Source organism: Saimiri boliviensis, chromosome 1 (genome assembly GCF_048565385.1).
Source record: "Saimiri boliviensis isolate mSaiBol1 chromosome 1, mSaiBol1.pri, whole genome shotgun sequence".
Classification (NCBI taxonomy): Eukaryota; Metazoa; Chordata; class Mammalia; order Primates; family Cebidae; genus Saimiri; species Saimiri boliviensis.
Window position 1 is genome coordinate 38,817,566 of NC_133449.1, and position 16,285 is coordinate 38,833,850.

General features: G+C 42.6%; 1 protein-coding gene across 3 annotated transcripts in view; it reads right to left on the bottom strand.

The window, feature by feature from the left end:
- CDKL4 (cyclin dependent kinase like 4) overlaps nt 1-16,285 on the bottom strand; it is a 92,145-nt gene that overhangs the window by 52,003 nt on the left and 23,857 nt on the right. For all 3 annotated transcript variants that reach the window (XM_039480323.2, XM_003926789.4, XM_074396153.1), the window contains exon 4: nt 5,591-5,663. In XM_039480323.2, the coding sequence (XP_039336257.2) occupies nt 5,591-5,663 (73 nt within the window). The remainder of the gene's footprint in view (nt 1-5,590; nt 5,664-16,285) is intronic.

Consider the following 16,285-nt stretch of genomic DNA (forward strand, 5'->3'; position numbering starts at 1 on the left):
GAGGATATTGAAGAAATTAAAAAGGGAGTAAAAATAATTGGAACCTAGACGGCATGGTGGCTCATGCCTGTAACCCCACCACTTTGGGAGGCCAAGGCAGGCGGGTCACCTGAGGTCAGGAGTTTGAGACGAGCCTGGCCAACGTGGTGAAACCCTGTCTCTACTAAACATACAAAAGTTATGCAGGTGTGGTGGTGGGTGCCTGTCATCCCAGCTACTCGGGGGGGCTGATAAAGGAGAATCTCTTGAACCCAGGAAGTGGAGGCTGCAGGGAGCCAAGATCGAGCCCTGCACTCCAGCCTGGGCTACAGAGCCAGACTCTGTTTCAAAATAGATAAATAAAAATTTAAAAATACACAAATAAAATAAAAATAAAACAAAAAATTGGAACCATAAGAAACAGGATGCAGGGGATGAAGATGCTTAGACATACAGCGTTCACCTACTCCACTGCAAAGCCACATTCCGTGCAAACTCTCTGCAATGCCTCTTTCAATCAGCTTATTTTCCCTCAAAGAACAAAAATCATGCAAGTCTCTTAACAAAATAATTTTAATAAATTGAGTTTTATACACAGCTTTTAGCAAACATTGCTCAGGTTGGGTTGTTGTGGCTGATGGGCAATTTTTTTTTTTGTCTCACAAGCCAGCCAAAAGAGAGATCCATGATATTTTAAAACTGACTTTTAACTTTAAAATCATCTCTGCAAACTTGCACATCAGAAATTGCTTCTTAAATAGCCTGATAAAACAATAAATAGTTTTTTATTATCTGAGAAATTTATTCTCTTTGAGGCTTAGGCATGGATGCTCATACAGCAAGGAGAGAGAAAAAGGACCCCCTCGTTGACAATCAAAACATAGATATCAACAAGATGCTGAAGGATGTTGCAGCGTGACCCACTCCTATCACAGAAGTCGTTTTTGCCAGCTGGGCTTGATGGCTTATGCCGTAATCCTAACTCTTTAGGAGGCCAAGGTGGGAGGACTGCTTGAGGTCTGGGGTTTGAGACCACCCTGGGCAACACAATGAGACTATCTCTGCAAAAAAAAAAATTTTTTTTTTTAAATCGGCCACGCATGGTGGCATATGCCTGTGGTGCCAGTTCCTTGGGAGGCTGAGGTGGAAGGATTGCTTGAACATGGGAGGCTGCGGTTGCAGCCGTGAAGGCACCACTGCATTCTAGCCTGGGCAATAGAGCAAGACCCTGTCTCAGAAAAAAAAAAGAAAAAGAAAAAAGAAGTCATTTTTGCCATTTTGAGATGAAGCCCCTTTTCTCTAATCAATACATCAAATATATAAAAATCCATGTGTTCATTATGGTGCTAAATGGATCACTCGGTTACCTCACTCTAGCGATATTGTAGTGTAAAACAAAACAAAATGAGTAGGTATTAAGTCCTGTGCTTCTCCAAATTTAATGTGCACATGAATCATCTGGAGCTCTTGTTAAAATGCAGACTCTGATTCAGCAGGTCTGTAGTGGCCGTCAGATTCAGCAGTTCTAACAAGCTCCCAGGTGATGTTTCTGATCCATGCTTGGAGTAGCAAGGCCTGAAACCCTTGCTACCTTAACCGTCAGTGTCCTGCTTAGGATTATTACTGTGCTTGGCCTGAAAAATTATCTATTTTAAATAGAGGCCATAGATTATCAATCAGAAGTTTTCCATGTTTTAGAGCTTAAGCTATAGAATGTGTTGTTCCGGCTGGGCATGGTGGCTCAAGCCCGTAATCCCAGCACTTTGGGAGGCCGAGGCGGGTGGATCACGAGGTCAAGAGATCGAGACCATCCTGGTCAACATGGTGAAACCCCGTCTCTACTAAAAATACAAAAAATTAGCTGGGCATGGTGGCGCGTGCCTGTAATCCCAGCTTCTCAGGAGGCTGAGGCAGGAGAATTGCCTGAACCCAGGAGGCGGAGTTTGCGGTGAGCCGAGATTGCGCCATTGCACTCCAGCCTGGGCAACAAGAGCGAAACTCTGTCACAAAAAAAAAAAAAAAAAAAAAAAAAAAAAAAGAATGTGTTGTTCCAAGCAGGGAAATGATAGCAGTTGTATTGATCTACACTAATGTTTGGGTCCACTGGAAATAGCAAGTCACAGTCAGGCAGTTTGGGTTGACTGACTCATCCATCCATCCCTCCATCCATCCATCCATCCATCTGTCTAATTATTTAATAAATATTTATTGAGCACCCTTTATAGAAAAAAATCCAAAAAGAAAGAAAAGAAAAAAATCCAGCTTAGGTATTAGAGAGATAAAAAGATAAAGCAGCCACAGACATTGCATTCAAGCACCAAGTACCCAGGAATCTGTTTGGTTATATAGGGATAAAGTATAAACACTTGTGGTAAGTGGTATTTTTAGAAATCATTTTAACTATCTGCAAAACTCCTGCAGCAACTTTGATACCTCCTATAGCATGGTGGAAAGCAACAGAGATAGGGACTCAATTTGGCATCATCTTTATTAAGTATTAGCACAATTTGCATCATGAAAAACAGGTTTACTGGTTCGTAAAAAATGTCCTTCTACATTCATAGAAAATAAAAGCTTTTGGCCGGGCGCAGTGGTTCACGCCTGTAATCCCAGCACTTTGGGAGGGTGAGGTGGTTAAATCATGAGGTCAGGAGTTTGAGACCAGCATGGCCAAGAAGGTGAAACCCCATCTCTACTAAAAATACAAAAATTAGCTGGGCACGGTGGCAGGTGCCCGTAATCCCAGTTACGCTAGAGGCTGAGGCAGGAGAATCGCTTGAACCTGGGAGGTGAATGTTGCAGTGAGCTGAGATTACGCCACTACACTCTAGCCTGAGAGACAGAGCAAGACTCTGTCTCCAAAAAAAAAAAAAAAAAAAAAAAAAAGAAAGAAAGAAAGAAAAGGAAAGCTTTTGATTTAACCTAATAAAAACATCACTGACTTTCCTAAAACTGAAGAAAGCTTCCCCTCCGTATTGAAATGTATTTCCATGATCTTATACTTTCTTTTTCAGCAATCCTAGGCTGCTATGATAGACATTCTGCTGGCAACAAAACTGACCATATGGTACTCTGTATCATTGCCTCAGCACTGTCTCTGTCTAGGCACCAACTCAAAAGGTCTAGAGATATTTTTTAAAAGCTATCATTGGCTGAGTGCAGTGGTTCACACCTGTAATCCTGGCACTTTGGGCAGCCAACGCAGGAGTTTGAGGCCAGCCTGGGTAAGATAGTGAGACCCCCGTCTCTACAAAAAAAAAAAAAAAAAAAAAAAATTGGCACGTGCCTGTAGCCCTAGCTACTGAGGGAGGCTGAAGTGGGAGAATCACTTGAGCCCAGGAATTTGAGGCTGAAGTGTGCTATGATCACGCCACTGCACTCCAGCCTGGGCAACAGAGCAAGACTGCCTCAAAAATATAATGATATATAGCAAAGGTACCAGCAGCCAACTTAAAAGAAGCTCTCATTGGCCTAAGATGGAAAAATCTGAGCATCAGAGAGACCAATAACAGCAAAGGATTGAAAACACAACATAAAACTCGTGTTTATAATGGTGCTCCAGCCACCTCTCCCCAAAACTTGTCATTGTTGCTAAGATACCAACTCACCACTCTGAGTGTTGATAAATAAAAGTAGCCAGAGTCCATGAGGGTGAGTTCTTTTCCATACAATTTCAATTAATAAATGCAGAAGGAATAGTACAATTAGAAAATTACTGTCATGAAATTCTAGATACAGGCAATAATCATCACTGGATGCTAAAACCATCAAGGAAACAAGGTTGACAGGGAAAATGATAACGGAAGGGACCAAACGCATACTTCCTGAGCTCAGTAATCGATTTCAACTTTTGTGAAAGTGGGACAACCAGATGCCAAACGCCTCACGATGCGGAGGCAATAGGAGGTATACGGCACCACACAGGAGGTATTCTTATCTAAAAAATGGCTGAAGCTGAATATGACCAAGCCTCTACATGTAAACTCCAATTTACAGGAACTACAAGGGAAAGAACAAGTTAAGTTACATACAGAAAACAGTTGGCCAAAATTACTAGTTGTATTCAAAGTGTGGTTTTTTTTTTTTTTTTTTTTTTGAGACCGAGTTTCGCTCTTGTTACCCAGGCTGGAGTGCAATGGCGCGATCTCGGCTCACCGCAACCTCTGCCTCCTGGGCTCAGGCAATTCTCCTGCCTCAGCCTCCTAAGTAGCTGGGATTACAGGCACGCGCCACCACGCCCAGCTAGTTTTTTGTATTTTTAGTAGAGACGGGGTTTCACCATGTTGACCAGGATGGTCTCGCTCTCTCGACCTCGTGATCCACCCGTCTCGGCCTCCCAAAGTGCTGGGATTACAGGCTTGAGCCACCGTGCCGGGCCCAAAGTGTGGTTCTTGAACCAGCAGCTTCAGTAGCACGTGGGAAAATATGAGAAATGCACATTCTTGGGGCCCTACTGCAGACCTACTGATTGAGAAAGTCTGGGGGCGGGGCCCAGGAAGCTGTGTTTTAACAAGCCTTCCTTGCGATTTGGATGCATGCTCAACTTTGATAACTATGGCTATACAAAATTAATGGAAATGAACTTTAAAAAGGAAAGGGAAGGGGGACTTAGATTGCTATAGAATAAAGGACATAAGAGATGTAAAAAATAAAAACAAGTATCGTGGGGGATTACACCACCAGTATCCTGAAAAATTATTATTATTGTTATTATTTTTGGAGACAGGTTCTCACTCTATCTCCCAGGCTGAAGAGCAGTGTTGGGATCTCGGCTCACTGCAATCTCTGCCTCCTGGGTTCAAGTGATTCTCCAGCTCCAGCCTCTCAAGTAGCTAGGATTACGGGTACGTGCCACCATAGCTGGCTGATTTTCTTTCTTTTTTTTTTTTTTTTTGAGATGGAGTCTCACTCTGTTGCCCACGCTGGAGTGCAGAGGCGTGATCTTGGCTCACTGCAACTGCCACATCCCAGGTTTAAGCAATCCTCTGCATCAGCCTCCTGAGTAGCTGGGATTACAGGCACCCACCCACCCACCATGCCCGATTAATTTTTTTGTATTTTTAGTAGAGATGGGGTTTCACCATCTTGGCCAGGCTGGTCTTGAACTCCTGAGCTCAAAGCCATCTCCCCACATTGGCCTCCCAAAGTGCTGGGATTACAGGTGTGAGCCCCCACACCGGCCCTGAAAAATTATGCTAGCTCAATTAAAAAATATTCACAGGCGTCACTAGCACTATGGCAAAGGGAATCATTACATTTATTCAAGTTTTTAATTCATAAGGAATGAGCAATTTGATTCTTACAGAAATTGGAATGCATCACTTTTTTAAAAAATCATATTTTGACTTTCTTTTGTTACTTCCTTTTCTTCTTTTTTGAAGAGACAGGGTCTTGCTATATTGTCCAGGCTGGTCTCAAACTCTGGGGCTCACGTGATCCTCCCACCTCAGCCTCCCAAAGTGCTCGGATCACAGGCTCAACTTCCTTTTGTTTCACTTCTTTGGGTCTTACTTTCCCTTTGTCTTCAACTCTCTGAACAAAACCCTGAGCTATTTAGAAGAAAAAAGTCATCATGAAGAAATTAACAAGTACATTAGAAAATGTTACTTACATTATGTTTATGACAGAAATTAAGAGCTTGAAGTGTTTGCCATAATATACTTTTGATCACTCCATCAGCAACTCTGAGGGAAAAAAATAAAAAAGGAAATGAAAACTCCTAGGATAGAGTTCCAGAAGCAAGGGCTGGGAAGAGAAGTGGCATGCTGAGGGATGGAACACCGTGCAGAGGGGCCCTAACGAAAGGAACACCATGCAGAGGGGCCCTAACGAAAGGAACACCGTGCAGAGGGGCCCTAACAAAAGATTTTAATGAAAATTTGGCTTTACTATCGTTTATTATAGTTACATAATTTCCTTTTGTAATTTTAATTTTTTACATATGTAAAATGACACATGCTTATGAATATTTAAAAATATGCAAAACAAAAGGAGTAAAACATGTTGGGTCAAATCTTCCTACCCCAAAATAACTTCTATAACTTCCGGTGGCTGTCTCTTCAGGCATCTCTGTTCTTCTCTCTCCCTGTCTCTCTCTCTCTCTTTTTTTTGAGACAGGGTCTGGCTCTGTCACCCTGGCTGGAGTGCAGTGGCACGATCTCAGCTCACTGCAACTTCCTCCTTCTGGGTTCAAGTGATTCGATTCTCCTGCCTCAGCTTCCAGAGTAGCTGGGATTACAAGCGTGTGCCACCATATCTGGCTAATTTTGTATTTTTAGTAGAGCCGGGGTTTCCTCATGTTGGCCAGGCTGGTCTTGAATTCCCGACCTCAGATGATCTGCCTGCCTCAGCCTCCCAAAGTGCTGGGATTACAGGTGTGAGCCACTACTCTCGGCCAGTATCTACTTTTTAACTTTAATTTAAAAATAAATACATTTGTATGGTCAAATTTGAAAAGTATAAATGTATATATATGAAGTCTCCCTGACATCTACCTAGCCACCCATTTATTTTCTTTAATTTCACCCCTGACCACTTTGAGAAACATTTTATGTATAGAGGTACAAATACCAACATGTACACATATATTTTAATGGCTCCAGAGATCATCGTATGGATGTGTAAAAATTTACTTAGTCTCCATTGATGAGCAGTTAAGTTTAGCCAGTTTTTATTTCTAGAAATTCTTTAGTGAGTATCTGTAATCATCCGTCTTATGATATTTTGCAATTATCTTCTTAAGATAAGCTCTAGAAGTGGGATATCTGAGACCAATGGTAGGCATGCATTACATTTTGATCCTGCAAGGATAAAATTCAGGTAGACAGAGACCTGGTTTTGCAGGAAAAAAGTATACTTGGAAGACAGCTCTTCAATTCATCCAACTCATGTTGGCAGTAGACACTCAAGTTATTTTGTAATAGTTACTTGTCCCTGGTAAGCAGGTAGGTTTATAGCCCAAAAGGAGGCCAGGGAGAATAAAGATCCCATGAGAATGAGAGGGTGTGAGCTTCTTGTTCCTGGCAGACTCATCCCTCTGTGTAGAAAATATTGAGAAGTATCATGGGGAGGTGGATTTTCCACTGGGGATTGGGAATCTGGGCAACTTATTCTGTCTGGGAGTATTCTACTTTACGTAACCATCTCTAAAAATTATAGCAATTACATTCTCTGTAACTTTTCCGTTGGTAGCTTTCCATCGCTCCCATCACTGTCCCATGATGATGCCTTCACATTTACACACTGCCAAACTACCCTTTCTGAGGAAGGTTATACCCATTTTCACTCCCACCAAACATCTGTGCATGAAAGTCCCTGTCTCCTCATTGTCTTGCCAACATTTGGTTTTGCCAGTGTTATGTTTGCCAATCTGTGGTTAAAATAAAAACGTGTCTCATTGTGGTTTTTATTTGTATTTCACTAATTTTTAGTGATTATTAATTTTCACGCCCTTATTGGATCCTACATTTCTTCTTTTGTGCAATTCCATTTCATGGCCTTTATTGCTTTTTAAATTGGTCTGTTTACTGTTTTCTAACTGATTTAGAAAGACTCAAGGTACATCACAGTCTGTTACACATGCTGCAAATATTTTTCTCAGTGTTGTTTGTCTTTCAGCCCTGTTGACAGAGGTGTGGCTGTTGTTTGCATGTTTTTCAAAAATCTGAAACGTAAGGGTTTCTTTCACCAAATATCCACTGCAAGGATTTTGTTAATTAAAAAAATTAAATTAGGTAATACCCCAAACATCTCCATCACTCAGATTTAATATTTTGTCATATTTGGATATTTAAGTAGTATATTTAGATCACTTTTTAAAAATTTAACATGCGGCTGGTCCGATGGGAGTGGGTTATCAGAACTTATTAACATTAGTGTCACTAAAGTTGGTATACAACCCCCCACTGCTAAAGTTGACTGGCTTTAAAAAATAAATAAATAAATAAAAATAAAAACTGAACATGCACAGATGTAGCTGACTTCACAGAACAGTGGGAAGGCCTACGCATGACTCAGTTACGACACTAGCTACAAGATACCACCATGTGAGGCTGAAGTATACGCAGAGAAACAGCAAGCAACGTGCACAGCTATTTTTCTTCAGAGCAGTTTCCTCATCTTGTACCACAATTACTGTGGCACATCCTTGACATCAGTGGCCCAGTGACAACCCTTTGACTCTAGTTCTCCTAATTATTATTATGAATGTACCTAATTCTCATGATTAAATCCCTTTCCACTTGAAACGTCTATTTCCAGCATTGAATTCTGATATAACTTTATTCTTCCCTCCACTTAACCTAGGGCCAAACCTGAAACAACATTGTTTACACTTTAAAAATACGAGGCAGAGGCTGGGCGTGGTGGCTCATGCCTGTAATCCAAGCACTTTGGAGGCCAAGTCGGGCGGATCACCTGAGGTTGGGAGTACAAGACCAGCCTGACCAACATGGTGAAACCCCATCTTTAAAAAAATAATTAATTAATTAATTTTAAAAAAAAGAAAAGAAAAAATACGAGGCAGAAAGGATTGTATAGCCGTTTTGGGCACTGTGAGACAGGTTGCTTGAGTTCAAATCCCAGATACGCTGCTTCCTACTTAAATCTTGAACGTTTTATCTAAGCTCTTTGTGCCTTCGGTTTTCCTCATGTGTAATCATAGAATAATATCTCATAAGTTTATTGAGAAATCTATCCCCTCAATGTCTGGTTTTAACACCCACATGGGTTCTGGAGATACAGGTCTGAGATTGGATAAGGACAGTTGATGGGACTGAGACCCCTGCAAAAAGATGGAAGAGGTGCAGAAGAATAGCAGAGGCCCCGAGGAGAGAAAGAACTGGGAGTGTGGCGAAAACAGTGTGAGGCCAGTGTGGCTGACGCATGAGTGAAGAAGCTGGGAAGGCTGGCACAGACCAGTCCATGGAGGGCCTCAGAGATCTAGATCTCGGTAAGAAATTTGGATTTTATTTCAAATTCAAAACCATTGAAAGAAATCAAGCAAAGAAATCACAAAATATGGAGAATGGATTTCTGGGGGGCAACATACATACAGAGAGAGAAATTAGGACACGAATTCAGTTACCCAACTGAGATTTAGACACTTAGGTTATGGTGGCAGCAGTGAGAGGAAGGGAAATGGATTTCAGTCCTTGGGAGGGTCTAGCGAGCGTGAAACACACGCCTCTACTGGTGCGAGAACGGAACACTGATGGTCGGGATCTAAGAGACTACAGGTGCAGGAGAGTAAGTACTGGAACTGGGAAACAAGGTAGGGGCTAGGATTCGGAAACTGCAAAGCCCCAATTATTAGCCTTAATAACACGGACTCGAGAATGAAGTAGTTTCATAGGGAAGTCCCGAGCTATTTAAAGGCATCTCACAGGAAGTGCCCCGTTTGGTTCAGCTAGGTTCCAAGAAGGCAGATTCCATGGGGCAAAACACCACCACCAATCGTGCAAAGAGAAGCTGGCCGTCAAAGAGAACCGCAAATCGACACCACTGCCCATGCAAACAGAAGACAGGCATCAAAGAGAATACACATCCGCGCGGTGCTCAGTCCAGAAAGAGGGCGCCGCAGAACTGCTCAGCCACAGGCAGCATTTTTCAAAGCATCCTGGAGCCAAATAAACCTTTGGTGAAATCAACTGATGCTCAATGTTTAAGTATTATATTTTGGGCAAGTACAAAGACAAATATTCAGTTGATGCAAAAGTAGTGGAGGTTTCTGCCACAGAAAGTAATACTAAAAGTTATAATGAAGGCCTGAAAGCAAACATGAGACATCACAGTTCAAGTCTGAATGGGTTAACAAGAAAGGGTAACATGGTGGGGGAATTCAGACTGAACTGCCCAGAATATGCTCTTTGAGGCACTCAGGGGAAGACACGATGCTGACGTCAGAAGTCATTGCCTGTAAGTTTGTTATAAAAACAGAACAGGGGAAGCTTGATTTCATTATTACCCAAGATGAACTCGGTCCTTCTCAGTAAATCTTTCCTAGGCTAGAATAAAATCCAGCCTTGTTTCTATGACCTGCCAGGCTGTTGATAACATTTTACTTCGATTTCCCTTCCCAACTTTATCTCCTATTACATCCCAATGTCACTCCAGCCCAGCCCATTAGTTTCTGCTATTCTCTGAACATGCCAGGCTTATTTACACCTTCAATCTTTGTGCTTATTGTTCCTTCTACTCCCTTTTCATGATGAGTAATTTCCTGTGTTCACTTGACTAGGTTAAGGGATGCCCAGACAGCTGGTAAAACATTATTTCTGCCAGATGTGGTGGCTCATGCCTGCAATCCCAGCACTTTGGGAGGCTGAGGCAGGAGGATTGCTTGAGCCCAGGAGTTTGAGACCAGCTTGGGCAACATGGCAAGACCCCATCTCTACTCGAAGTTTAAAAATTAGCCAGACATAATGGTGAGAGTCCCAGCTGCTCAGGAGGCTCAGGCAGGAGGATTACTTGAATCCAGGAGTTTGAGGCTGCAGTGAGCCATGTTCAGGCCACTGCAGAGAGTGAGATGAGTGAATGAGACCCTCTCTTTCAAAAAAAAAAAAAGAAAAAACCCAAAACCTCATTTGTAGGTGTGTCTGTGAGGGCATTTCTGGAAGGAATTCACATTTGAATCAGTAGACTGAGTAAAGAAGACCCACCCACAATGGTGAGGGCAGGCAGGCATCGTTGAGGGCCTGGACACAACAAAAAGGCAGAGGAAGGGCTGCTTCTCTCTCTTTCCTTGAGCTGGGACATCCATCTTCTTCTGCCCTTGGATGTGGAAGGTCCTGGCTCTCAGGCCTTTGGACTTTGAAACTCTCTGTCTCCTAGCTCTTGGGCCTTAGGACTTGGCCTGAATGAGACCGCCGGCTTTCCTGGTTCTCTGGTTTGCAGATGGTAGATTGAGGAACGTCTCTCTCTCTTTTTAATCACATAAGTCAATACCCGTAATAAATTTCCTGTTATCAGTACTTCTATGTATTCCTTTGGTTTTGTTTCTCTGAAGAACCCTAACTAATACACCTCCCTGGGTATTCTCTAACTCCATGCTGTGCTTTATTTTTCTTCAAAGACTCATAACTCTTCTTTATTGTTGGACTACGTCAGAATGTAAATTCCACAAGGGCAAAGACTTTCTCTTGTCCACTGTTGTAGCCCCAGCACCTAGAACAAGACCTGGAACCTAATAGATGTTCCATTAAGCTTGTTTCTCTGGTACTCCCACAAATTTTATAAACTAACACCCTGCGACAAGTCTCTTTCTCTTTAAACTAGCTAGAGTGAATTCTGTTGTTGAATCCTGACCAATTCAGGACATGGTACCAGAAGTGAATATGGGAAACAATCCCAAGGCCGTGAGAATCTAGGACTGGGCATCTGATGTAATGGGGTCTGAAGGGCAGCATCTAATTGCCATTAATGGCTGGGATACTGGCAGACGGCCACCCAGTGATAAAACAGGTATTTATTTATTTATTTGTATTTGCATTTTTTGGAGACAGAGTCTTACTCTGTAACTCAGACTGGAGTGCAATGGAGTGATTTTGGCTCACTGCAACCTCTGCATCCTGGGTTCAAGCAATTCTCCTGCCTCAGTTTCCCGAGTAGCTGGGACTACAGGTGCCCACCACCACGTCTGGCTAATGTTTTGTATTTTAGTAGAGACGGGGTTTCACCATGTTGCCCAGAGTGGTCTCGAATCCTGATCACAAGCAATCGGCCTGCCTTGGCCTCCCAGAGTGCTGGGATAACATGTAGGAGCCACTGCACCTGGCCTGAAAAAGGAATTTACATACTCATCTGTGGTCATCTGGAATAAAATATCGATTCAAGGCAAGGCTTTGGTGAACTAAGTGTGACAGAACAATATGGGGAACATAAGTAATAACAGATACATGAGGTTGTCTGGCTGCTTCTCATTTCACTGGAGAAATTGAAGAAAAAAAGCACAGGTTCAGAGCTTTAATATCTTGGTTCAAGGCACAGTTAGGAAATCAGGTATTTCAATATTTACCCTAAAGAATCCCTTACTTCTTGTTTCTGCAGGACCCACTTTACAGATCCACTGGGACTACCATGAGATTACTAAAAAAACTGACACACACAATCGCCCTGCAGGGTGCTCAGTGACAACAAAGACTGAATTGATGTGAAGATAATTAGTTTCTCAGTTAATGAAAAGAGAAGGAGAAATAGTCCAGGAATTGGAACGTGACACTTGAAAGCATTCACGTAACTAAGAGCACCCCAACTTCCTTCCACATTTCTTTTCTCATGGGAAGTAGCCCCCAAACTTGTACAATGAGGCTGGTTGTGCCTTGCTGCAGACTCTCAGAGCTCACCTGAGGAAGGTGCACTGGGTGGGTATGCCCACTGTCTTCTAGGCTCTTCTACCCAGCTCCCTTCAAGGTCTCCAAATCTTAACTAAAGTTAGATCCCAGCATGACCCAGGGGGCCTACAGCAAAGTGAAACAGAGGAAGAGAGGATTTACATAGCAAAAAGAACTACAACATTTTGCTGATTTATAACGAGGAATGTATGAGGAAATGGATTTCGTGGGTGTTGGATCAGAGAGGAAGAAATATGACTTTATATTGGGCTGATTTTAACAATATGGGCACAACTTATTTGAGATTCCGGTTTTTTGTTTTTTCTTTTTCTTTTTTTTTTTTTGAGACGGAGTCTTGCTCTGTTTCCCAGGCTGGAGTGAAGTGGTGTGGTCTTGGCCCACTGAAACCTCCTCCTCCCAGGTTCAAGCAATTCTCCTGCCTCAGCTTCCTGAGTAGCTGGGATGACAGGTGTCTGCCACCACCCCCAGCTAATTTTTTTGTATTTTTAATAGAGACAGGGTTTCACCATGTTGGCCAGGCTGATCTTGAACTCCCGACCTCAAGTGATCCACCTGCCTTGGCCTCTCAAAGTGCTAGGATTACAGGTGTGAACCACCACACCTGGCTCCAGATTCTGGTTTCAACAGACTACCTGGGGTATCCAGGAATGATTCTAGTTAGTTGCTGAAGTGGTTGACTAAACCTAGAACAAATGGTTTTCTATGCCAAAGAAAGTTAAGATGCCAGAAATTTATTAATAAAATGAGGAAGAAGGAATTCAGAGACTGGAGGAAATCGAAACGCTGAAGAGGCCGGGTGCGGTGGCTCGCACCTGTAATCCCAGCACTTTGGGAGGCTGAGGCAGGTGGATCACAAGGTCAGGAGACTGAGACCATCCTGGCTAACACGGTGAAACCCTGTCTCCACTAAAAATACAAAAAATTAGCCAGGCATAGTGGAACATGCCTGTAGTCCCAGCTAATTGGGAGGCTGAGGCAGGAGAATTGCTTGACCTGAGGTGGGGGTTGCAGTGAGCCAAGATCAGATTGCACCACAGCACTCCAGCCTGGGCGACAGAGAGATTCCGTCTCAAAACAAAACGAAACAAAAAAACCAAAAAACAAAAAGAAACAAAAAAACGCTGAAGAAGAGAATTTATCATAGACACCATGCCCATCGAGTTCCCAACTCTGTCTCCCCATAGCATTTAACGGCAATGCTAATCTATGCTTTTCTCCAAATCTGCAGCATTGCTTTCAGTTTTCTATATCGGTAAGAAGCAACATGCCAGATACTTCTCCTAGGCTCTTCTACCATAATGGCCTTCATTCCTTGGACCAGAGAACCACTTCACTTTTGTTCCTTTTGTTAGTGTATTCATTTTAGCAACTCACTTATGAAATTGGGAAACATGCACCAGGATGGATCTGTGGACCCACTGGGACGACCATGAGATGGATTTGAGTCAAGACTCATTTGCCACCTGACTATCATTAAGCTCCCTATTGCCCCAAAACTGGTGAACCACAGTGGCTTTCAAGGTCACTGGTGATTGGCTTCACTTTACAGAGTCTTGCTCTGTCGCCCAGGCTGGGATGCAGTGGTACAATCTAGGCTCACTGCAATTTCCATCTCCTAGGTTCAAACAATTTTCCTGTCTTAGCCTCCTGAGTAGCTGGGACTACAGGGGCCCACCACCATGCCCAGATAATTTTTTTATTTTAATAGAGATGGGGTTTCACCATGTTGGTTAGGCTGGTCTTGAATTCCTGACCTCAGGTGATCCACCCACTTCAGCCTCCCAAAGTGCTGGGATTACAGGCGTGAGCCACCATACCTGGGCAATAATGTGTTTCTTAATACTCTTGATTCACTGTTATCCTTCCACCAAGCCACACCCACAACCTCATGGTAAATTTTTATGCTCAATTGACTGATGAAGAAATTCAAGTTTAATTTACCAATGTACCTCATGTGTTGGTATCAGTCAGACGTGGACAGATGCACTTTTATAAACCAAAGTAGCAGTTTTATAACACTATCATAATCTATAATTGTTCTCATGTAATCTGACTTTTCATTAGATTTTAAACTTTTTTTTTTTTATGGAGTTTTGCTCTTGTTGCCCAGGCTGGAGTGCAGTGGCATGATCTTGGCTCACTGCAACCTCTGTATCCTGGGTTCAAGCAATTCTCCTGCCTCAGCCTCTCAAGTAGCTGGGATTACAAGCACCCACCACCACACCTGGCTAATTTTTTTGTATTTTTAGTATAGATGGAGTTTCACCATGTTGGCCAGGCTGGTTTAGAACTCCTGACCTCAGGTGATTCACCGCCTCAGACTCCCAAAGTTCTGGGATTACAGAAGTGAGCCACTGCACTAGCCAGATTTTAAACTTGTTGGTGGCAGGATCATTCTAACATGTGTAGTGCAATGGCAGCTTGGGGAAATCCTCCCTGATGACAGGGATGATACTTCCTATCACTATCCCATTTAACTTACTATTAGGCTTTGTAGCAAAAAAAAAAATGAATCTTAGAGAATGAGAATAGATTATTTTAATGTTAATCAGATGATGCCAATTGTAGCTGCTCTTATACATGCAGTTTCTCTACTGGAGCAAATGCAGCACAGCCTCACTACTTTGGATGCATCTATTGGTCTAACAAATGCTTTTATCTCTATCCAGTAAGTAGGGAAGCTTTCATTTGGCAGAAGAAGCAGTACACTTTCACCATCTTCACTGTGACATAAATTCTTCTGTTTTTTTGAGATGGAGTCTCGCTCTGTTGCCTAGGCTGGCTTGCAGTGGCGTAATCTTGGCTCACTGCAACCTCTGCCTCCCAGATTGAAGTGATTCTCCTGCCTCAGCCTCCTGAATTGCTGGGATTATGGAGGCCATAAAGGCATATCACCAAACCCAGCTCATTTTTGATATTTTTAGTAGAGTCAGGGTTTTACCATATTGGCCAGGCTGGTCTTGAACTCGACTTCAAGTGATCTGCCCACCTTGGCCTCCCAAAGTGTCTGTGTATAATTAATCCCATTACAGGCATAAGCTGTCGTGACCGGTCCAACTCTTCTTTATGCTGTAATTTAGTCCGTGGGTCCCTTCATTATCTCACCATCCCGTGGTTCACCCCACATTCACCACACTGATGATCTTATACCTGTACACCAGTTATTTCTCCTATGTGCTTCCCTTAATAAACAATAGTCCAAAAGGCTTGGGATATATGCTAGCTGGTTGTTTATCTCTGTTTGCTATTCACTGGACTTAGGGCTTTAAAAATACTCTTTTGCATGTTGTTTAAGTAGATTTTAGGAAGGGAGTACAAGCAGATGAATGCTTTAAATTAATCATTATTATCCAGAGGTACCCGATGTTTCATAAAAAGAGTGGCATATTCTAGATTGTTCTTATTTGCATTACTCCATGTATAATAGATTGAAGTCTCAGGGCTGAACACTAGCAGTGCTAAGCACACTTGTAAAACTTAAGAGTGCCATGCACGATAGTTCAGTGGTCCTTGGCGTTGCTAAATATATATTCAATGCAGGAGTTGCTGGAACATGCCTTGCTCTTTCTTGTGTCTGTGCATTCTTCCAGGAGTGTCCACCTGGCCAACCCCTCTTCCTTTTCAAAGCCCAAATGCTGCCTTCTCTACAGAATCTCCCTCACTTCCTGGGGCCAACAGATGTTGGAGTTGCTTCTCTTGTGCGTCCTTTGCATCAGCATTAAACCAATCAAGATGACCATTTGTAGTTGTTACTTTGAGTATCTGTCTCTTCATTACATTTTAAGCTTCTGAATGAGGGCAGGATTGTGCCATTATAACTTTATCCTCTGCACCAGTGTAAAATGCTCCATGAAATATTTTTTGAGTGAAAGAATGCGAGGCATGAGGAAGCCATTAAGATCAACAAGACATGAAGTATGCCCTCAAAAAACTTCTGCTCTAGTGAGAGAGAGTAT